Source organism: Bubalus bubalis, chromosome 7, assembly GCF_019923935.1.
Source record: "Bubalus bubalis isolate 160015118507 breed Murrah chromosome 7, NDDB_SH_1, whole genome shotgun sequence".
In the NCBI taxonomy this organism is placed as follows: domain Eukaryota; kingdom Metazoa; phylum Chordata; class Mammalia; order Artiodactyla; family Bovidae; genus Bubalus; species Bubalus bubalis.
The window spans coordinates 81,361,624-81,386,089 of NC_059163.1; the positions used below are offsets into that span (position 1 = coordinate 81,361,624).

Consider the following 24,466-nt stretch of genomic DNA (forward strand, 5'->3'; position numbering starts at 1 on the left):
AAACATGTAAAAGCTAATTAGGATTTAACTTGTCTTACATTTTCTAAGATGTATTTACTGGTGTTCTAAAAGAATGTGACATTTTAAAAAACATATGAATAAATATTGTTCCCACATTGCTTTAAAAGTAGTCTTTCTTAAAAAAAAAAAGACATATTCATTAATAGACTGTTTTGGGTTTTTCCCCACATTTGGTAAATTAAAGACATATATTGCATGGGGGTCTTTATAATCTTGTGCTGGTTGTAAATATTTCCCTTAGCAACATTTATTATAAAAATAATACATATTTAACCAGAAAGTTTAGAACTAAGAAAAACAAATGCAAAATAAATATTTCCATAAACCCATAAGCCAGAGATAATCACTATTTTGATTTTAATAGAGATCCTCCATCTTCTTCTCTGGCTGTGGATTTGTGTATTTCTTCATACATACATACCACTCTGAACAAAACGACAGGAAACAAATGATGTGCTAAGGCAAAGTGCATTTTATTTTTCTACATTGCCAGTGATTCCCAGACCTGGGTAAGCAGCAGGATCATCTAAGAAACTTAAGAAGTGTTTGCATGCTTAATCCCTACCATTATCCTGTTAGATCAGAATCTCTGAAAACAGAACCAGGGATTTTAGAGAACTCCCAAGTGATTCTGATGCAGCAGGTACACTAACCAGTCTTTGAGAACAAGTGGGCTATCAGGCACCAAAAGTGTCATCTTCAAGTGTCACCCCTCCCCTTTTATTCATAAACACATACACTTACAGGTTTTCAGGGCCCCCAAAGTTTTCCTTCACTCATATACTCACATAATATACTACTTTATGTATTTCAACCAATTGCATTTTAGGTCGGTGTGTATACAGGGCGCAGAGGTGGTAAATTTTTTAAGCATTTGGCTCTATGGATTTTTGTTTTGACTATTTTTCACATTGATGAAGGTAATAGCTAACATTTATATAGTTCTTACAAAGTTCCAGGTACGGTTCTAAGTTGTATATAGACATGGCAGATACATTACAATGTAGAAAGAAAAATGTTTGTGTACATGTTGAAGACGAACAGATTGAAGAATATAATCTTTTACAAAAACAAGAACTTAAATCCACTGTTCATTTTATAACTGTATGAAAATCTTCACATTGAAAACAGTAACTACTTAGATTTTTCACACACTTTCTAGAAATGAAGGTTCAAAGTGCTTCTACCTCTCGGATCTTGTCTACATATGTGAAGTAGGAAAAGGGCAGGTGTTAATTTCATCTGACAGTGGAAAATCTATAGTATGGAGAGGTTTATTTGCTTGTCTAATGTTGCAGAGAGTCCATAAGGAACACAGGAATTAAATGTAGGTCTTGACTCTTAGTACATTATCATCTATGCTATTACTCAGCCTAATACAAAGAAATATATCTTAAAAAAAAAAAACAACCGAAAACCCTTAATTCCTTCGTGGCACCCAAGAATAGCACTCCAAAGGAGTCAGATCAGACTGTAAAATAATGGCAATTAAGTGGTTAGGCACTTATCTATTTCTAGCCTTATTGCAGGCTCACTTTTCTTTGAATAATTTACATCCTTTCTTAGCACTAAATCTCCACTATTTATTAGTACTAGAGAGCAGCGTATTGTTTGCTAAGTGACTGCCATTGTTATAACCTCTCTGGGAAACTGACCTTGATATCGTGCCAACTGAAAGGACCAAGAGAGGGCGTCTGACCCAACAGCAGCCTCTCTAACACAGTCTGGCCAGTTTATGAACTCTGTGCAGAACGAACAACAGCAAACAGAACCTAGAATGAATTTCAGAGATACACAATAATTGGTAGAAGGAAAAAGGTTTCAAGAGGACAAAGAGGGCAGACAGTAAGTAAAAACCATGAGTACGAGAAGCTGTGAGCAAGCAAGACCCGCGGGGTAAACTGCAGAATACCCGGAGCAGTTGTCACAGGAGCAGCTGGGTGGGAAAAGCTGAAGATTTACACATGGAATATGGCATTTGGGGTTCCCTTCAAACTGCTTCCTTCCCAATCTAGGATAGGGAGGTAGTGGAGAGTAGTACAGAAGAAATGAGGTTGGTCACAGTTGACAATTGTTGCAGCTGTTTAAAACAATCCCCTTATTACCTACCTATCTGACATGCTGACACCTCACAGGTCCACTGGGTACCTAGTAGGAACATTAAACTTATCTCCCTACTTCTGTATGTATTTGACATTTTCCATAATAAAACATTAAAAATTTTAACACATACATATATAAATCCAGAAGCCAACCACTTCCCATCACTTCCATTGCTATCATCTTGGTCACCACTAATCTTTCCTCTGATTACTATAATAATCCCTAAAAAGCCTTTTTCAACATAGCACTCAGAATGATCCTTTAAAAATCAAAATCAGATGAGGTCACTCCTCTGCACAATATACTGCAATGTCTCCCATTTCTTTTACAGAAAAAGCCAATGTCCTAAAATGGCCTATAAGACTCTAGGTGATCAGATCCCCTTATTACCTATCTGATATGTGTTCCTTTTCTTGGACTATCTGGGGGAAGAATGTTTCAAGTGGAGGAAATACCCTAGAACAAAGGCCTTAAGGCAGGAGCAGGCCTGTAAATTTGAATAACACAGATTACCTTGTAAAATGACCTCTCTAAGGTCATCTAGAGATTATAAAAAACGTGACCAATGTTCAGGAAATAGAGGCTGACTCAGCCTTCCTAGAACTCAGGAATGATGTGGCAAAAAGGGAACGGGTTTTAGAATCACATAGACTTACCCAAACTCTTATCTTTCCCATTACTGACTAAAATTCAAGTTCTCAGCCTTAATTTTTCTTACTTGAAAAACAGGGAAAAGTAGCAATGATTTTCTGATGTTCTATCAACTGAGGTATTATATACAAAACGTCTAGCAGAGTGCTCAGCACATAGCTCGTACACAATAAATGTTACCAAGTAATACGCCCCTGTGCCCTTCTCTTGCAGTGAAAACAGAGCAAAGTCTGGCTGGAGAAGACAAGAGAATTCTCTTCTTAACATAGCCATCACGAGGCCTGTGTGGTAGATGGACCCTAGCTGGTAGATGAGAACTCTTAGTTCTGGTTCAAGCTGTGACAACTAGATGGGGACTTGAGGCCAGTCATTTCATCGCTTTGGAATTTAGTTCAATCATCTTTAAAATGAGCTAACTAGACCTCGATTGCTAAGATACAGTCCTGAGATCCTGTCTCCGAAAAACAGTCAGGGACTCTGCCCTAAATAGCCCCCCTGGTATGCAGCACAGGGACGTGTTGCAAGGACAGAGGGTGGGGTGGTGAGAGGAAGACGTCTTCCAAATTCTTAAGCCTGGCTGGCTTCATGGCTGTGTGACCTGTGCAGGCCCAGGAATGGGCTTCATTGAATGCTCTGCTGCGAGAGTCTCAAAATTCTCAATAAAGTTTGAACAACGAGATCTGCATTTTCATTTTATAGTGAGACCTGCAAATTACGTGCTCAGTCCTGTTCCTAGGAGATGAGTATGAATAAGTAAGATATTTTTCTATCATTAATTAGAGACTGGCAGCAAGACCCCTGGTGGGTGAGATAGTTGTCTGGGGCAGAACAGAAGTGGGAGGGGGTTTTGATGGGATCAAGAGGGGAGGGTGATGATGGATGAACTTTTCCAAGTACAGCTGACCCGTCAACAACAGTAGGGGTTAGAGGTGCCACCCACCTCCTAGGTGAAGATCCAAGTATTACTTTACAGTCCACCCTGCATATGTACTGCTCCACGAACTTAACCAACCGATCATATATAGTATGTATTTATTGGAAAAAAATCCATGTGTAATAAACTGTACTCTGAAATGTTTCTTTACCTTCTGCGCCTTGCTTCCTCTAAACTGCAGCACAAGACTGCCATCTAGTGGCCAATGACGTGAATTCTTTCAAAGACTTCCAATGTGAGGTCTTTGCATCTCAGCACCTACAGGGTGTTCCAGAAATTTCTGACATACTATACTGTGTAGTTTGTAATAATTATTAAATGCTTTCCTCAGTTTCAACTCCCAAAATAATCAGAAGTAATATGAAGACCCCTTTTCTGTTTTCCTGAACAATTCCCTAAGGCTGCTTTCATCTGTTCAACAAGAAATGATTTAAAAAATTTTTAAAAAGGACTAGTAGCAAGTATTCCATGATGAACACCACTGGTCATTAACAATGTCATCAAACTGATTCCAATGCTCAGGTTAATCCTGGGTCTGAATCAGAATACCCAGAATATCATCATCTTCAAAACTGGATGGTCATTTAGGGGTAGGGTTACGCTTTCATTCAGTCTGTGCTAACATGCAGGGTGATATTCAGGCCCAATGACCCACGTTCAAGCTACTGGCTGGAACAGGCATTACTGAACAATTAACCGGAAAAGAAGAGTAAGCAACGCAGCCATAGAAGATGAAGAAAGTGAGGAGCCTGGAGCACATCAACAGTCAGCGTCCCAGGGGGCGTCTCTCATCCATAAGCATCCCCACTGAGAACTCCACCAGATGAAAGGGTTACCGAGGTCCTCCCGGCTAGATTTCCAGGAAGAAAAGAGGGAGCTCACATACTCGTTCAGTGATTATTGCTTAGGACCCCTGTGCAGGGAGAAGACTGCAAACATCTAAAGAAGGGTGAGGAAGTTCTCCCAGGACCTCCACCCAGTGTTAAGACCACATCCCTCAGATTACAGGTGGCGTGACTGGTTCTTTTCAAACAATTCAGATATACTCACTGCACTGACTGGAGAAAATATCTGAGCGCCAGACAACAATACTCTCTCTCCACTCAAAAACAAGAGAGTCCTTTAGGGAGAGGAGTCTTTACTTAATGCCATTTCTTGCTTTGTTTTGGATAATTTTTTTAAACAAGACCTCAAGATAACAAGGCTATAAAGAGGCTATAAATGTGACATTGAACTTCTTCTTTTTAACACATCCTTAGGGCAGAAAAACCTGAGTGAGGATGGGGCTTATTTCACACTTCCAGTCGCCACTAAGTATTCATCCTGTTCCCATAGCATGACATGCTCATTAATATCACACCATTTTTCTGTATTCAGTTTGCTTGTCTGTCTCCTCTAGTCTGTGAGCTCCATTAGGGTGAAGATAGAGTCTTATATCTATATCCCTACCTCCACTATATCCCTTTAACACACAGTAAACATTAATAACTGCAAAGGAGTGAATAAATGGAACATGCTGAACAGTCTCAGCCTTAGCAAGCCAGCCTTTCCCATCCACTATTCTGAGTCCTTACACACAGAATCTCTACTGAAGCAAACAGCCTTAGCTGTTCCTGTACACAGATAAGCTTAATCTGAACTAGATCGACCCTACCTAGATCATAACAGATTAGACCACTTGCTCCAAGAGCAGTCAATCTATATACTTGAGAACAGTCTATGAGAACTTTGTCTAAGACCAGTAATTCTAACTAGTTAAACTAGTTAGGGTCTCATTCTTGGGAATCTGACTTAAATACACAAGAAAGGCACCAGCTAGTAACAATGGATGGTAGAGGGGAATGAAGTTTGCCACCCCCAAAATATATCTCTTTGGCATAATGATTAATTTAGGTTGATAATCTCTAAGAAACAAGAGACTTAGAAAGTCTTTCTACTTTCCTCTTGGCTGCCGAAAATATTTAAATAAAGGGCTTATTCCCAAAATAGAAGTATCACCAGGAATATCTGCAAAGAATATGGGCTAGGTGTGATGGGGGAAATTCCGTGGGGCCTAGAGATCAGAGGCCACCCTATGTCTCATTTTCTCTGCGTGGCCAGCAAACATTTGTTTATCAAACATCTGCTTTTTCATCTTCATGAGAACTGCCTCACTTCCCTTTTAAGTTCCAACATCCTCTTTCATCTCTCGCTGAAGGTGGTACTTAAGGTGAAGGTTTTGGCCATTTTGGCAAGTTACTCCATTTTCCTAGGTATGAAAAAGTGAAAGTGTCAGTCACTCAGTCGTGTCTGACTCTTTGTGACCCCATGGACTGTAGCCCACCAAGCTCCTCAGTCCATGGAATTCTCCAGGCAAGAATACTGGACTGGGTAGCCATTCCCTTCTCCAGGGGATCTTTCTGACCCAGGGATCGAACCTGGGCCTCCTGCATCGCAGGCAGATTCTTTACCATCTGAGCCACCAGGGAAGCCCTCTTCTATGTATGCAAGTTATTTAATTTCTGTTTGACTTTCTCTTACTAACCTATCCCATGTCAATTTAGTTCTCAGTACAGCCAGAACCAAAATGGGTAGAGGAAAATTTCCTCCTCGCAGACAATGGGCCAAAGTAGAAAGGCATAAAGGAGAGACAGAAAACAGAGGACATGAGGCAAAAGGAATCACAGTGAGTTCTTGTAAACAGAACCTAGACAGAAGAAAAGGTGAAGTAATAGGTTCTTAGAGATGGAAATAATGAATTCTTGCTTATGGTGAATAAAACTATAACTTGTTTACTATAGCCTCCTCGGATCATGGCTGGCCAAGAGAACATATTTCTTAAATATGAAGTAAGCACCTATCATGTGACACATATGAGTTTCAGATATAAACAAGACAGATCTATTTGGTTCCCAAGGAGATGTGAATTCAGCTCAGAAATGTACCATCTACAGGTTGAAGACTGACATTAAACAAGTAAAAACAACAGTGATAAGCATTACAAAGAAGTAGTGTAGGCTCTCACAGAAACATATGATGCCTTGAATTATATTTTCCATTGGTCTATTTTTGCTAAGTTCTCTGATTATACACACTTTCCTGCACTCTAACGAGGTCTCATTTACATTTGACACTTTTCATCCTTATTTTCACCTCTAACTGTACATATAAAGGCTACTTCCCCAAGGTCTACAAAATTTTCAAAATACAAATTGGCTCTAAATTCAAAGAGAAAATTGTAAATTTAAGTAAGTGAACGCTTTCTCAATAAAACACAGCACTCATTCCAATGTCCTTCAATGCAACTCTTACTACAACTACAAGGTAACAGTGTCTACAACGTGCCGGACATTGTTCAAGACGGTTCACAGAATCAACTCATTCTGTGTCCTGCTGAGTAAAGTCAGACAGAGAAGGCGAGATATCCTGTGACATCCTTTATATGTGGAATCTAAAGAGAAATGATACAAATGAACTTACTTACAAAAGAGAAAGAGTCACAGACTTAGCGAGCTCATGGCTGCCCGGGGATACGGAGGAGGGGCAGGATGCAGGGATAGTTAGGGAGTTTGGCTGGGACTGACATGTACACACTGCCATGCTTAAAATGGATAACCAATAAGGTCCTACTGTACAGCACAGGGAACTCTGCTCAGTGTTATGCAGCAGCCTGGACAGGAGAGGAGTTTGGGGGAGAATGGACACATGTCCATGTGTGTATGTCCATACATACATGTGTATGTATGGCTGAGTCCCTTCACTGTTCACCTGAAACAATCACAGTGTTGTTTGTTAATCGGCTGTATCAGTTCAGTTCAGTTCAGTTCAGTCGCTCAGTCGTGTCCGACTCTTTGCGACCCCATGAATCGCAGCACGCCAGGCCTCCCTGTCCATCACCAACTCCCGGAGTTCATTCAGATTCACATCCATCGAGCCAGTGATGCCATCCAGCCATCTCATCCTCTGTCGTCCCCTTCTCCTCTTGCCCCCAATCCCTCCCAGCATCAGAGTCTTTTCCAATGAGTCAACTCTTTGCATGAGGTGGCCAAAGTACTGGAGTTTCAGCTTTAGCATCATTCCTTCCGAAGAAATCCCAGGGCTGATCTCCTTCAGAATGGACTGGTTGGATCTCCTTGCAGTCCAAGGGACTCTCAAGAGTCTTCTCCAACACCACAGTTCAAAAGCATCAATTCTTCGGCGCTCAGCCTTCTTCACAGTCCAACTCTCACATCCATACATGACCACTGGAAAAACCATAGCCTTGACTAGACAGACCTTTGTTGGCAAAGTAATGTCTCTGCTTTTCAATATGCTATCTAGGTTGGTCTTAACTTTCCTTCCAAGGAGTAAGCGTCTTTTAATTTCATGGCTGCAGTCACCATCTGTAGTGATTTTGGAGCCCAGAAAAATAAAGTCTGACACTGTTTCCACTGTTTCCCCATCTATTTCCCATGAAGTGATGGGACCAGATGCCATGATCTTCGTTTTCTGAATGTTGAGCTTTAAGCCAACTTTTTCACTCTCCTCTTTCACTTTCATCAAGAGGATTTTTAGCTCCTCTTCACTTTCTGCCATAAGGGTGGTGTCATCGGCATATCTGAGGTTATTGATATTTCTCCCGGCAATCTTGATTCCAGCTTGTGTTTCTTCCAGTCCAGCATTTCTCATGATGTACTCTGCATATAAGTTAAATAAGCAGGGTGACAATATACAGCCTTGACGTACTCCTTTTCCTATTTGGAACCAGTCTGTTGTTCCATGTCCAGTTCTAACTGTTGCTTCCTGACCTGCATACAGATTTCTCAAGAGGCAGGTCAGGTGGTCTGGTATTCCCATCTCTTGAAGAATTTTCCACAGTTTATTGTGATCCACACAGTCAAAGGCTTTGGCATAGTCAATAAAGCAGAAATCCCCCAATACAAAACAGAAAAAAAATTTTTTTTATCGACTCATATTAATCCTCACAACAACTCCTCTACACTATAAGAACTAGTAAAACTATTTTCATTTTACACATTAGGTAGATGAGGCAAAGAAAAATTATATAAGTTAGCCAAAGGTCAACAACTAGTACGTGGCTGAACCAGAATTTGAACCCAAGCACTCTGGTTCGAGAGTCAATACATTCTAGAGTCTAGACTCAATTTTACTCAATATGGTTTTCTTGGTAAATTCTCTTTCAAAATACTATTCAACAAATATGTATTGAATGCTTATTAGATGCAGGTGTTGATCTAGGTGTTAAAACAGTGAACAAAACAGACAAAAAATCCCTGTTCCCATGGAGGAGGATACAGATAACATATTAGAGAAAAAGGTAAAACATAAAGTACATTAGACAGCGTAAATGCTAAGGAGGAAACAAGGCCAGAAAGAGGGATGAGGAGTAAGTATGACTTTAAAAAGGTGCAGGGATATGAGTACAATTTTAAATAGGCTGATCAGGAAAGTAACCTGAGTAGGTGATGTTTGAACAATGACCCAAATGAAGTGAGGACATGAGTTGTTTCAGTTAAGCTTTACAAGATAACGGGCAAAGTAAGAGCCCTGGGTTTGGATCCTTGGACTCATTACAGTCTAAAATGGCCCTGGAGTTACATTTAGAGTTTCTGGGGTGTGCACAGAACCAGCACATTCTATCAGGGCTTGATGCTGCCAGTTTGGGAAATGCAGAGTAATACAACTGAATGAGTGTTACAAAACGAGCAACAGCTTCTTCAATCATTCTGAGCAAGAATTCATGGAGGATTATTTTATGAGGTAGCAATGCTGAACACTTTATGAACTTTATTCTTCCCAGTTTCTAAAGTCAGTACTCTGTATCTTAATCTGCCTGGGTTAACAACTGATGTAGCATACTCTGCAGCTTTTGTGTGGAGTATTGTATACATCTCTATTATGTCTCATTGGTTTATAGTGTCCTTCAAGTCCTCTATTTTCTTTTTTTTTAATTGAGGCATAGGTGATGTACTATATAAGCTTCAGATGGACAACATAGTGACTCACACCTTTTAAAGGTTATACTCCACTTATAAAATACTGTCTATATTCCGTGTGTTTGCAATGTATCCTTGTAGCTTATTTTATACATAGCAGTTTGTACCTCCTATTCTCCTACCCCTAACTTGCCCCTCCCAACTTTCCTCTCCCTGCTGGTGACCACTAGTTTGTTCTCTACATCTGAGAGCCTGTTTCTTTGTTATATTCCTTGTGTTGTTTTTTTTTTCTTTCAGATTCTATATATAAGTGATATCATACGGTATTTGATTTTATCTCCAAGTCCTCTGTTTTCTTACTGATCTTCTGTCTAGATCAGATATTTTGCTCATTACTGAAAGAAGAGTACTGAAATTTTCAAGTTATGTTAGATCTATTTCTTCAATTATGTTCAAGTCTTCTCACACATTTTGACTCAATTTGCTTAGTTTCTGGAAATCTTTGATGATTTCTCAAAGTTTCAACAAACTTGCTTCAAATAGTTTCTGCTTATTTTTCATTGTTTCTGTGAAGGGATGGGGGCATGGAGCTACCTACTCTACTCAGCATGGCTCTCCTAAGGTGATTTTTTGACAGACCTCTCACCAGACAGGAAAAAAATAAATCTGTTTTCTAACAGAGCATGTTTATAGATATGAACATAAAAGTCGAGTTTCCCTACTAGAGGCCTGAAGCCTCATTCCTTACATCTATTGCCTCCATTTCATGTTGGTTCCTCCGTCTTCCCTGAGTAAACATGGAGCTCCATGAAACAGTTTGCAAAACACTGTTATAAATCATTAGAATCTTCTGACACTTATGTGCCGAGTGCCTGTGATCAGATGTAGAAATAGCTAAGTAATCATTCTGACCTAGACTATTCCTTGTTTGTTCCCTAACTTATTTCAAAATGTGTTCTTCCCAACTTTGTGGAAAAGCCACAATGAGTAAAATGATCTGTCATTCCATCTCCCAGAGTTAACAGCTGTTAACATGTTGACATTTCTCACACTTATAAAATAAGTATAATTCAGGTTAATCTTTTATATATAGCAGTTATCATCTTGACGTCTATGTGCCTAACACTGTTATTCTAGTTCACACCTATGTTAATACTGTCACATTTACTCTTGGAAGCTTATTATATAACTTTTACAAGAGAAGACACGTCATGTATTGACTAACCTTTCAATCTGCATAACCATCCCTTCAGTATCTTTCAATAAAACAAAAACAGGTTGATTACTCTATAGGTTAGCATAATGAGACTTCAAGTCTGTGGGTTTCAACATCTTTGTCATCTATGCCTACCAATGAAGCTTGGCCATATTGAAGTTGCTTTTAAACGTCAAAATGCAGCAAAATGCCATCTTTATTTTGAAATCAAATCTTTTATGAAACCCCCCCAAAAAAAATAAACACAAAAAATAAAATAAAACTAAGTGCTGAAGGTTGAAGTCTGCAAATGTGCGAGTAGATTGGGGGAAGAGGGTAAGCAGTTTATTCACAGGCAGTCCTGCTTAGCTGTCCTAACACCCCAGCATGATGCAGAACCCCAAGGCTCTGGGACAAGAATGTCTGAATATCCCATATCTGCGCGATGTCCTCAATCAGTACTTTTAATGAACTGGATGACTATTGCATCTGTATCTCCTCTGGCTGCTCAGACAGTACCTGACACAAAGTAGCAATTTAAGAAGTACTCATGGAAATAAAAGACATGAAATTCAAAATGAGGGAATGGGTTAGTACGGATCCATTACTGGTACTTGAGAAAAACCTAAGCAAGTACCCCCACTGAGAGCAGTAAACCAGTAGTGGTAGATCTCAGTGGTATCATTTGACCAAGATTCTATCAGTGGTTGCAGAAGACAAAATATAACTGAATAGACATTTAATTTCTTCCACATTCAAGGTATTGTCTGAAGGACTATCGAGGCTGCAAAGATGGTAAAAGTACAGTCTCCCTCCTAAAGAACACTTAATACTCTGATAGGGGAGATAATTTACATAAAATTGTGCTACAAAGCTAGCCAGTGCACCAATGTGTAAAAAAAATTCCATGGTTTTTGAGCTGAGGTAGAGAAATTTTGAAAAATGATCAACAGACAGCCTCATCAACAGGTGGCTGTTACAGAATGTAGAGGGTGACTGATGCAGAAGAAAGTCAAAAAACCATGGGACAAATACTTCACTGAAGAAAGCATGGCATATAAAGCAGTTGGAGATGAGTTAAAGGTTATCTTTTTGTCACTGGTGTGTTAAAAATACTGAGAATGGAGAGATGACACGAATTGTAGTGAGAAAGCTTTTTAAAGTTGACGTTTGAACTGAAAAAGGAGGGGGAGGACTACGGTAGGTGGGGCAACATTTCAATTTAATGAAAGCCATTTCCTTCTCCAATGCATGAAAGTGAAAAGTGAAAGGGAAGTCGCTCAGTCGTGTCTGACTCTTCGCGACCCCATGGAGTGCAGCCCACCAGGCTCCTCCGTCCATGGGATTTGCCAGGCAAGAGTACTGGAGTGCGGGGCCATTGCCTTCTCCATTTAATGAAAGCAACATGCATCAAAGCCCAAAGGCCAAGAGGAAAAAGGTCTCCATGAGGAATAAGATGAAAGCAATCTGGCTGAAGCAAAGGGTGTTTGCTGGGTACCAGGCTTGCTGAGTGGGGTGGAGCCAGATTAATAGTGGGAGCAGCTAAAAGGCCACGATGAAGATAAAGGAGACTCTCAAAGAAAACTATGATAGGTATGTAAAGTAGTAATGATGGAAAAGAAATACAAGAAATGCAAGTCCTAAGGATACTGAGGTGGCCATGAAAACATCTCATTGCCTGAGCCCAGAGAATTCGACAGCTTGGATAGAATCAGGGGGGACAGGCAGAGATAAACCCTCTGAATGGATAGTAAAGTTCCGCAGTGTCAATTAAGAATTCCAATGTTTGATTCTCTACCGTTCCGGGAGGCAGCGTGAGGACCTTCGCCCGTGGCAAAGGTCATGAGGAAGGAGGCTCGACATACGCAAAGGCGGGATTGAGTCTCAGGAGTCCCCCTGGAAATTCTAGAGCATCTACCCCCAAAACCAGAGTCTGCCTACTTTACTGCTTTGTGCTCTCACCTACACCTCTGACTTTATGGGGGGCTGTCCCCCACCACCTCTTTCGGAGAAGGAGTTAACTTAGAGCTCCAGTTAATAATAATTCCTGGGCGTGACCGGAGTGTTTCAACCTACAAACGCCTCTGAAGGTTCTCTAGCCTGCCTGACAGGCTTGTCCGGCCACATGTGATTGCTCACAGCCTCCCAACAGTGAGAGGCACAAGATGCTTTAAACCTTCTAAAAACAGGTTCTTTAGAGAAGTTGGAAAACTATTAGTATAGTATAGTGGGCTGATTAGAAATTGTATTGGTGAAGGGTTTTTCATTTGTTGAGCCAATGTTCGCTGCTAAGTCTCCACATCCCCTGCCCTTATACACATTAATGAAAATATAGAAGAAATAAGTATTAACCTTTGATATTAATCACGTTAGACCTTAGGTTAAGTAAATTCTTTCCTTAATTAAAACCCACTACACCCTCACCCTATAACTTTATCTGGTACCTTCGGAAGGTGGCATCTGTTTTAAGAATAATCACCCCTGGAGAAATAAGTGTTCTGGTTGACTGACCGCTGTCACAATGAGAGGGTCATAAATTGTCAGCAGGCCCCCCTGGCCAGAAGATGATGTAACACCCCTAAGACTTCTGTATACATTTGTATGAAGCACCTGACTTTAATAAAAGTCAGGACTGCTGACCCCGCGTGACTTTTGTATCTCAGTGTATAAAAACAGACCCTGGAAAAATAAAAAAATGGGATCAGTTCCTCGGAAGACTGGTCTCCACATGTTGTTCTCTCACCTTCTGGCTGAATTATCTGGAACGGGGAGGCTCGTGAAGCCTACTAACTATGCCTGGGCTACTAAGATCTGACCGGGGAGGCCTTAGTTTCTCCTCTCCTTCGGGAGAATGGGAGGACGCCTACGGCCTACATAGGTGACGTAAATTCCTTGCCTTGGAATTTTACTAGCTTTCCACGTAAACCAAGTTATTCAGCCTCTTTTCTCTGCTGAATTTTCCTACTGAGCTATCCTTATTCTATTACTCTTTATATCTCTAATTAATATTTAATTAAAGCTATCGTATCCTGATCGCCGAAGCCGTCTCTCCTTCGAATTTCCCTGGATCCACCGGGGCTGGACCCCCACACTACTGTAAGTTTAATTGTTGGATCTGGGGTCCCACTGAGAATCAGTTGATCCTGGCATTTGATGGTGTACTGTCCCTCAGAAAGGGAAAAATATACCCTCTGAAGGTGCTGGGGTGTAGAGAGATTGTGTTTTAAGCTTTTCTTTTTCTACAGACATTAGAAATAGAAAACAAGAGTACTAATACAAGACTCCAGAGTCACTATAATCCCCAAAATGGTTCACAGAAATGTTTTCTCTTGCTAATCGAAATTCAGAAAGGGAAAACGACAAGGAGACACTCTTACCATCCTCATTTGATTGGATACTACAGGCAGAAACCTGGGAGACTGGCAGAATTCGTACCTTCTGCTGGCTTATGTTAGAAGTCCCAGGACTTCTCAGCAACAGCAGCAGCCCTGGAGTGAGCAGGGTCTAGTCAGTGACATGCAACCTTGACACCAAATTGCAGGTAAAGAAATACTCTCCTGTACCACACTGCCCCTTGCAGGACATCAAATGGACTCCATAGTTTTTCTTCCAGCTTTAGGCTATTCCCAGTGGTTTAGCATGTACATGGTAATAGATGAACTAAATGCTACCCAACTGGACAAGCCAACACCCACACAGTGGTGAAGAAATTAGTACCTAGATTATTTCTTGTTTCGGTCTTCCTTTATGGACTGAGTCAGACTAAGGAACTCATTTTATAGTTGAAACACATCACAAACAAATTACAAATCAAAGCTTGTAAAAACTTTGGGATACTCATTAAAATTCTAACCCCTGCACCATCCCCAATCCTTGGGGCAAACATAACACAAAAATGTAGACATCAGAAGGGCTTTAGGGAAAGTTTATCAAGAAACTGGACTTAATAGCCAGAGGCACTACATCTGGCCCTTATAAAAATCCAGCATACTCCAAATAGAGGCTGTGAATTAATCCTTTTGAAATAGCATTTGGTTGCCCTCTGCCTAATGGCATCTCTAAATCTTCCATTTCTGATTGAGTGAACACTCTAGGAACTTAGGTAAGAAATTTGATACCATGACTTGCTCTGTAGGAACTAACCAGCATACTTGGAGATCATCAACAGGTAAAAAAAGGGTGTGGCATCCACTGACTGGCAAGCCTTGCTATCCCCTTTGGCCAGAAGACTGCATGTACATTAAGCTTTTTAGAAGAAAGTAAGCATTGTTATCATGCTGGGTCAGTCCTTACAAACTGCTAACCATTTGCACTGCCATCCTCCTGGATTCACACGAGCCCTGCCGGGTCTGACCCAAATTGGCAGCACTCCCAGGACAACTGGAAGACCATCTCTAAGGTGACCTTAAACTAAGCATTTTCAGGGCCAATTCCCAGGTCCCTGAAGCAGACAAAATCATGAAGTTGACAGCTTTTCTCAAGATCACAGATAAAGAAACTTCCTTCTACTTACTTTCTCCCCCTATTTGGTTTTCCTACTCCCGGGGTGGGGGGTGGGGAAATCTTCCTTTTAACAAAGACTTCCCTTTCTTTAGCCACTGATTATAAAGCTGACAGGAGATCGTTAATTTCAATCTATTTTTCCCTTCCACTATGGGCTCTCCTTCAAAGTTTGTCTTCCCTCTCAACAAGTCAAGCACAAACCAGGTAACTCTTTATATCGGTTTTCCAAAGCCTGGTGACATTAAGTCATCAATCTGTTCACTGGTTATGTCTCCATCTAGATTATGCAAAAGAACCTGAACTAATTTTTCTTGCCAATCCAAGCAGCTGGCGACAACTCAGGAAAAAGGATGCATAACAGGTAAGCATCCACAACCAAGTAAACAATGTCACTCTTTTCCTTTCGATGAGATAACTGGACATAGAAAACCTCTCTAGAAGATCAAGGACTGTCCTTTGCTCAGGTAAAGACATTAGAAGGGAATTTTTCTTTTGCACTGAAATCAGGCATAGAGCTTCACCTTTCCAGGTCTAAGCGATACTGCAACCAAACCTTGTGGTTCGATTCCAAGATGCATACTCCAGCCTCTCCTGAAGGTCATAAATGGCCTCAGCACCGACTCATGCAGGGGCACTGGCCAAATCACCAGATGTTATGGCTAACTCCTAAGTCACCCTTATGTAACCTAGGGTATCTCAGTTGCTTACATCATTAGCCATTAAAGACTGCATATCGGCAGACCAAAAATCCAGACTAAGTTGGCCAAGTAATAAAACCAAGCTTTACAGCTACTATGGCCTAATTGTAGGCCTCCTATATCACATATTTCAAAACCTGTCCTGCTCCTACAGACTGACAGGGATATACAAGATGGAGATGTACAGATGTCAACATGACAGGTGACAAGACACACTAAACCCCAACTAATATGTCACAAGCTCCATTCTGACCTTATCCAGGAACAATGCTGGTCTTTTGAGATAAGGTGTATAAAGAGTTCCTATCTGGATGGGCAGAACAATGTGGACTTGAATTTCTGAAACCCTCTGTCACCTTAAAATTCCAGCCCAATTATAAACTCTGGTTTCTTTGTTTGTAAAAGTGAAAGTGAAAGTCCCTTAGTTGTGTCTGACTCTTTTTGACTCCACGGACTATACAGTCCATAGCATTCTCTAGGCTAGAATACTGGAGTGGGTAGCCTTTCTCTTCTCCAGGGGATCTTCCCAACCCAGGGATCGAACCCAGGTCTCCCACACTGCAGTCGGATTCTTTACCAGCTGAGCCACAAGGGAAGCCCTACTTTGATAAAAGCACTACTACCTTTTATGAAAGCACTACTTTCATAAAAGCAGTGTCACATAAACACCTCAGACCAGATCTCATAGAAAACTGGCTTGTTTATCACAATTCTAAGTTCTTTTCAGTACTAAGATCCTTTTCCTAGCCTTTGGAACTTATGAGTTGGAAAAGGCAGTTCTCAATCTTTCCATAGTAACAGGATTTCAATATTACTATGCAAATGTTGGAAGCCTTTCAATCAAAAGTTAACAGTTTCTGTTGGACTCGAAAATTGCCTTGCCCTGGATATACTGACAGTCCAAGTAGGAGGAGCTTGTGCCATCACTGGTGAAGAATGCTGTTTCTATATGTACATCACTTGGGCCAACAGTGTCTAATCTATACCTTTTGCCTATGGAGAAGGGAACGGCAACTCACTCCAGTATTCTTGCCTGGAGAATCCCTATGGACAGAGGAGACTGGCAGGGAACTGCGAAGAGTGGAACACGACTGAGCAACTAACACTTACTTCCTACACTTTTTGAAGACAAGATAAACATGCTCCATCAGATAACAATGAGGCTCACCCATTCTATTGGACTGAACTACTCCTAGGGAAGGGAGACTGATTTCATGGAATATGGGGAAATGGGCTTAGGTTCGTTATTTTCTGTTTATTCATTCTCATTCTATGTTCTTCTCACCCTTTGCAGATCTCTTGCCACGCAGTTGCTAACCCAATTCTTCTCTCCACAGTTACTGACTCAGATTTTTCTTCTAGGGACATTTCAGACAGGGGAACGAAGGAGTTCAGAGTATGTCAGTCTGGCATACTGAATATTTTGAGTTAAAGGCAATGGAGAAAAACCTGATGCAAGAAGGGCATTCTGACCTTCCTTGTTCTTCCAGAAAGAGATAAAATTCCCATTTAAAAGATGCCCTCCCTATACTAGGAGGAAGAACATTTTTTTTTTATCACTAGAGATGGAAAATTGGACCAAGAAATCCCCATACAAACAAACCTTGTTAAACTAACCCTTATCTTCCTAGTCATTTCTCCACATTTCTCCTAGCAGAAATCTCGTTGTTTTTTTCCTTTCTAAGCTTTCTGCCCTGGTCACTTCCTCAGGTTGTGATTCTCCTCTGAAAATTCCCATGTTCACGTTATAAAAAGAAAGAGAAAACAAAAACTTCTGTGCTTTTCTCTTGTCAACCTGTCTTATGTCAGTTTAATTCTTAAGTTCAACAGGAGAACCAAAGAGCGTAGAAGAGAATTTTTCCTTGTCTACAATGCTAAACCGTTTTCTTTCTGGTAACATTCTAATATCACGGGGGAAATTACACTCCCAGACCCTCGTATTATTTTTAAATTCACTCCTTTGAAATACATACAAAATTCTCAAGTTTTGCTCACTGGCCCCATTAGAAACTCACGCTCACACTTAAGATGTCAACCTCATTATAGCCGTTTCAAGAATTAAATAAGTGCAACATGCTAGGAAGTTAAGTGAAGTGAAGTCTCTCAGTCGTGTCCGACTCTTTGTGACCCCATGGACTGAAGCCTACCGGGCTCCTCCATCCATGGAATTTTCTATGCAAGAGTACTGGAGTGGGTTGCCATTTCCTTCTCCAGAGGATCTTCCCGATCCAGGGCTCGAACCCGGGTCTCCCGCAGTGTAGGCAGACGCTTTACCGTCTGAGCCACAAGAGAAGCCCTGGAACACGCTAGAACAGTACAAACCCCATTAGAGGAGGCCCTTTTTAAAACCTTGGCATAAGGACGCAAAAGCAATACAGGGATAAGGAGAGGTGACCATAGGCTGTTCCAAGGTGGAATCCATCACCTGTCAGGAACGGGACCTGAGTAACTTCTGGTCCAGCCACCGAGTTATTTCTCCTAGCGAAACCTGAAAAACCAGCTTCCATCCGGGTCGCTGCAGGGCGGGTGGCCTTCTCTGCTTCCGCTGCCGGACGGAAGCTGCGCTGCCTGCCCGCAGTCACGAATGCAGCGGACGGCGCCTGCGCACTGGGAGGGACGGGCCGAGCGCCCTTTCCCAGGCGCGGAAATGCGCATGTGCATGGGGTTGGCCTCTGTCCACTTTTTCGCAAGCTGAACGCGGAAGTGCGGGATCTGAGGCATTTCAGGTGCTCGGATTCTGGCGCGGCTACTGGTGCGAAATGGAGGTGGACGCGGCCTCAGAAGGTGGTCGGGACGGCCCCCGGGAGCGGCGAGGCTTCGGTGAAGCCGAGAGGCAGCAGCAAAACCACGAAGCGCGGTCTCAGTCCGGGGCCGCCGTGTCTCTCAAACACTCCTATTGGTTGGATCTCTGGCTCTTCATCCTCTTCGACGTGATATGGTTTTTCTTCGTGTATTTTTTGCCATGGTGAGTACTCTGAATGTAACACTCAAGCGGTGAGGGGCTTAGGAACCTTCTCCCCAATTTGGGAAGGTGGGTGGGAAGAGGAAAGGAAACTGTGTTCCGAAAGTCCGGTAAATGGAGGAGTTGGAATGAAGTAAACTAGACTGAAAATGGCTTCCTTGGCACCTCAGTTGAGGGTGTTCAGAGGTATGGAGGCAACTTGACTTCACAATTTTTTTGTTATGTTTTGAAATGAAACCGGCTGGGTTTGAGTTCCTGCACTACCATGAAGAAACTGGATAAGTTATTTGACTTTTTGGAGCTTTGTAGCTAGTTTCATTTATAGGGACCAATAGTAACCTGGTCATAGGGGTTTGGTGTTTTAGATAAATCGCTAACTTACCTCAAAGCGATATGTTTGCATATTGCTTTGCAGCAGTAAGCACTCAGCTAAAGCTTATTGTTTTTATTTAGTCGGTAAGTCGTGTCCGACTCTTGCTGCCCCATGGACTGTAGCCTGTCAGGCTCCCCTGACAAGGGGATTCTCCAGACAAGAATACTGGAGTGGGTTGCCATTTCCTTCTCCAGAGGATCTTCCCCACCTAGGGATGAAACCCGCATCTCGTGCTTGGCAGGCGACTTCTTTACCCTGAGCCACCTGGGAAGCCCAAAGCTGTTGTTACAACACAACAGTTAGACCATGAGCAGGGTATCTAAAATAGGTCCAAAACTCAGTTCCTAACTTCTTATCCATTAAGTGTTCCCATTTCAAAAAATGTTAACTTGATCCAATCCTCCTCCCAGAAGCTTGGGACTGTTTTTGACTTACTTTTTTTTTTTTTTTAATACACATCCACGCAGTCCAAAACAACAATTGGTAAGTCACAAAATTCCTTAGATACCTCTTGGAAAATCCATGCTCTCCATTTTCATTGCCACTCACTCTGAAAAGACAGTTTTGGCAGAGGGTAAAGGAAGGGAACTTAGACAAGAGGGACACAGGACTGAGATGATAAGGGACAAATTCAGAAGACAAGCCCTGGGCTGGAGGAAAGCAGTGCAGCTCATTTAGTTATTAAACAGCTCTCTTGGACTTAAGAGCTAATTGTTGACTCCCTCTAAGTTATTCTCAATCTTGTTATTGAATTTGCACTCCCTAAAAGGTAATTGTCTTCTTTTCTCACCCCTAGTCTCCAATATTGGCCAAGATCTGGGCATAAACTCACTGTACCTGAAGCCCCATTGTCTGTGATTCTTATATTTCTTGAATGGTATGGCAGAGGGTTCAATGGGACAAATGGGAGATGAGTATTTCTATAAAACCCTCCATTGAGTCACTTGTAAAGGAAAATCTTTCCTCCTGATTTTTGGTGTTACTTCAAATATAGTGATTTTTTTTTTTTTTTTAATCTAAATTTTCAGCTCTGGGTAGAAAATGGAAGACTTAACAAGGAATCAGTTCAGTTCACTCGCTCAGTCGTGTCTGACTCTTTGCAACCCCATGGACTGCAGCATGCCAGGCCTTCCTGTCCATCACCAAATACCAGAGTTTACTCAAACTCATATCCATTGAGTCCGTGATGCCATCCAACCATCTCATCCTCTGTCATCCCCTTCTCCTCCCACCTTCAATCTTTTCCAGCATCAGTCTTTTCCAGTAAGTCAGTTCTTTGCATCAGGTGGCCAAAGTATTGGCGTTTCAGCTTCAGCATCAGTCCTTCCAATGAATATTCAGGACTGATTTCCTTTGGGATGGACAGGTTGGATCTCCTTGCAGTCCAAGGGACTCTCAAGAGTCTTCTCCAGCACCACAGTTCAAAAGCATTAATTCTTCTGCGCTCAGCTTTCTTTATAGTCCAACTCTCACATCCATACATGACCACTAGAAAAACCATAGCCTTGACTAGATGGACCTTTGTTGGCAAAGCAATGTCTTTTAATATGCTGTCTAGGTTGGTCATAACTTTTCTTCGAAGGAGCAAGCATCTTTTAATTTCATGGCTTCAATCACTATCTGCACTGATTTTGGAGCCCCCCAAATAAGTGTCTGTCAGTTTCCATTGTTTCCCCATCTGTTTGCCATGAAGTGATGGGACCAGATGCCATGATCTTTGTTTTCTGAATGTTGAGCTTTAAGCCAGCTTTTTCACTCTCCTCTTTCACTTTCATCAACTGGCTCTTCAGTTCTTCACTTTCTGCTATAAGGGTGGTGTCATCTGCATATCTGAGGTTATTGATATTTCTCCCGGCAATCTTGATTCCAGCTTGTGCTTCTTCCAGCCTAGCGTTTCTCATGATGTACTCTGCATATAAGTTAAATAAGCAGGGTGACAATATACAGCCTTGACGTACTCCTTTTCCTATTTGGAACCAGTCTGTTGTTCCATGTCCAGTTCTAACTGTTGCTTCCTGACCTGCATACAGATTTCTCAAGAGGCAGGTCAGGTGGTCTGGTATCCCCATCTCTTTCAGAATTTTCCACAGTATATTGGGATCCACACAGTCAAAGGCTTTGGCATAGTCAATAAAACAGAAATAGATGTTTCTGGAACTCTCTTGCTTTTTCGATGATCCAGTGAATGTTGGCAATTTGATCTCTGGTTTCTCTGCCTTTTCTGAAACCAGCTTGAACATCTGGAAGTTCATGATTCATGTACTGTTAAAGCCTGGCTTGGAGAATTTTGAGCATTACTTTGCTAGTGTGTGAGATGAGTGCAATTGTGTGGTAGTGTTTGAGGGTATTTTTTGATCTTAACAATATGTAAATCATTTAGGAATAGGCAAACAACTAAAATGATCAAGATTTTCAGAAGTTCCCTGGAGAAGGAAATGGCAACCACTCCAGTATTCTTGCCTGGGAAATCCCATGGACAGAGGAGCCTGACAGGCTATGTAGTCCATGGAGCCACAAAAGAGTGGGACACAAATTCACGACTAAACAACAACAGCACTTATATGTGACATCTTAAAAAAAAAAAACAAATGAACAAACTGAACAGGAACAGACTCATAGATGCGGAGAACAAACTGGTGGTGGCCACAAGAGACAATGGTGATCACTGTGACAGGGTTCAGGGAAAAAGACAAAGACAAAAAGATTCAGGTACAAAATTCCAGTTTAAAATAAATAAGTTATAGGTTTTAATGTACAATATTAGGAATACTGTCGATATTTCAGATACTTTGTATGATGACAGATGGTTGCTAGACTTACTGTGGTGTTGAATTTGTAGTGTATATTAATGTGATATTACTATGTTGTAACATGGAACTAGTATAATTTGTTAACTGTAGTCCAATAAAAATAAAGCATTATTTTATATGCAAAAAAAAAAAAAAGATTTTCAGAAGTTTACATAAGGTATTTAAAGGGGGAAGAAAAAGGAAACATTGTTGACATATATTTGTTTTTCCAGAATGGTTTGCCTGATACCTAAAGAATTCTGGCTACTGGACTGGATTCCTGAAGATGACTACAGACTTCTTCAACAAAGAAGACGGGGCTGTGCACTAGAAGGATTTCAAACTCTAAGGGACCCTCATTTCATTTTACACGTTCTATTGTTATCTGTCAGTGGGGTGGGGTGGGAGAAAGGGTATTAAACGGGTAATGATCTCACCCAGTCCTAGCTTAAGTTTGTAAAACTTGACTTTGATTCATGTTTAAAAAATTTTTTTCAAATTGTCTGATGGCTTTACAGGGGCTGAATATAAAAAGTATTTTACATGGGATTTATTATAGTCATTAATAAATAATTAATGTTTTTCTCTTTAACATTTTAAGAGTTGGCCAGAGTTTAGTATGATGCAAATAATACAGTAAAATAATGTGAAATATTTAAAAACAGATTATTCAAAAGTAAGGGAAGAACTTGGGAAAAAAATGAGTAAAAGCTATACAAGAAAGTCCAGGCCCACAATGTATTTGCTGCAAAGGCCAGTTTAATTTTTAAGTGGCCCTCTGCTATGGTTGCTAGGTTGGTACAGTTTTAGAGAAAGTATATAGTATCCAGTGGTTGGTGGAAGGCTAGAAGTCATGTCATCTTTACCTGGATGCTTCCCCTCAGTTTTAAGCTCTTGAACTCAGTGAAACACAACTATTTGTTTCAAACCTAATTTCTATTAGGTTTGCATTAAGAATGCTTGTGACCAAAACATGTTTATTATAATGTCTGTAACTTTTAATACTTCAGCAAAGTCACCGTATTTACTCATTGAGCAAATATTTGAGCACTTAACTGTGGGGCAGGTACAGCAGTGAACAAAACAAAAATCCTTGCCTTCATGGAGCTTACATTATTTATCTAAATATGTTAATAATTTTATTTCTAAGATTGATCAGCTAGTATTTAATCAAAAAGGTCACACTCCCAAAGCAGCTACTATAAGCCCTTCAGAAGCTATTCCTATTATATGTATAACAGATATTAGAAATGGCCTCTCTTTGAAATTGGTGATACTTTATATATTGGAATTGCATAAATATTTTTCAGTTCCCTTAGAAACAGGGTGTAGGTCTGGTAAACTCTCCATCCTCTACTTTTTTAGAATGGCGTTTAGGTTAGTGTGACATCTGGGATTGATTTTGGAGGACTTTAGCCTAATGCCGACTATGAGGTTAACAGTTATGCCATCAGAGAACCTAATAAATCTGCCTGAAGAGAACGTTTTAGGCTTGAAGCATCTAGACAAACACAGAACTGGGATTTCATTGAGGTTACCAAACAGACTGTATGAATAGTTTCTCTGCTGCTTGCTAATAATTTTGTCCAGTAAATGTTTATTACACAGTAAATTAGGTGTGATTTGCTTTCGTTTTAACTAATTACTTGTGTGTTAGGTCACACACACAGATTTACAATCCATACCACCTTTCTGAGCCTAAAATCAGCCTATTACCACAACTCTTGAATATCTCAGTGTCCTACAGATGAAATCGTGCCTACCACTGTGCCATCTCAGATAATATAGTGTACTTGTAAGCTTTTGAACTGGGTAAATGAGACATCAAAAACAATTTGGCAAACTTGCTACAGTAAAGACATCAAAAGAATAACATCAAAGTGATTTTAGTCTGATCAATTCCTTTGTAAATATCACAGTTTCATTAAGTGAAATGATTGTTTTAACCATTTGAAATCAGTTGGCTAATGACTAACTGTGGTGAAATCTTTAGAAGTCTGTTAACCTGAAATTTTTAGGATGTAAAGTGCTCCATATACCTAGTCCCTAAATGGCATGGGGATACACTCAGAGGCTACAAAATTATTTACTGAGGGCATTTAATGTAGATGTTATGCTCTAGGGAAAGGGTCACCAAACTACCCACATCTGGCCCATTTGCCTCCGCCTGTGAGCTAAGAATGATTTTTACATCTTAAAATGATTGAGAAAAAAACAGAAAGACTATTTCATGAAGTGGAAATGATGTGAAATCCATGCTTCAATGCTGCTAAAGTTTTACTGGAGCAGAGACAAGCCTATTCATTAGCATATTATGTAAAT

At 40.8% G+C, this 24,466-nt stretch overlaps 1 protein-coding gene and 1 long non-coding RNA gene across 12 annotated transcripts in view; one reads left to right on the forward strand and one right to left on the reverse strand.

Moving 5' to 3' along the window:
* Positions 1-18,642, reverse strand: part of LOC102415178 — a 110,666-nt gene extending 92,024 nt beyond the window's left edge. For 8 of the 11 annotated variants that reach the window (XR_006552377.1, XR_006552376.1, XR_006552378.1 and 5 more), the window contains exons 1-2: positions 18,446-18,642; positions 1,677-1,793 (exon numbers count right to left, since the gene is read on the reverse strand). This is a non-coding gene — a long non-coding RNA (uncharacterized LOC102415178). The remainder of the gene's footprint in view (positions 1-1,676; positions 1,794-18,445) is intronic. The other 3 variants (XR_006552387.2, XR_006552384.2, XR_006552375.1) reach the window with 1 other exon arrangement.
* Positions 18,643-18,653: 11 nt separating this feature from the next.
* C7H4orf3 (chromosome 7 C4orf3 homolog) lies at positions 18,654-23,756 on the forward strand. The gene is made up of 2 exons (XM_025290640.3): positions 18,654-18,985; positions 22,378-23,756. Coding segments are annotated over exons 1-2 (207 nt in total). The 5' UTR covers positions 18,654-18,779; the 3' UTR covers positions 22,379-23,756.
* The last annotated feature ends 710 nt before the right edge of the window (positions 23,757-24,466 follow it).

Excerpts from the sequence above, each read along its gene's own strand:
- C7H4orf3 (XM_025290640.3), top strand. The coding sequence starts at position 18,780 with ATGGAGGTGGACGCGGCCTCAGAAGGTGGTCGGGACGGCCCCCGGGAG.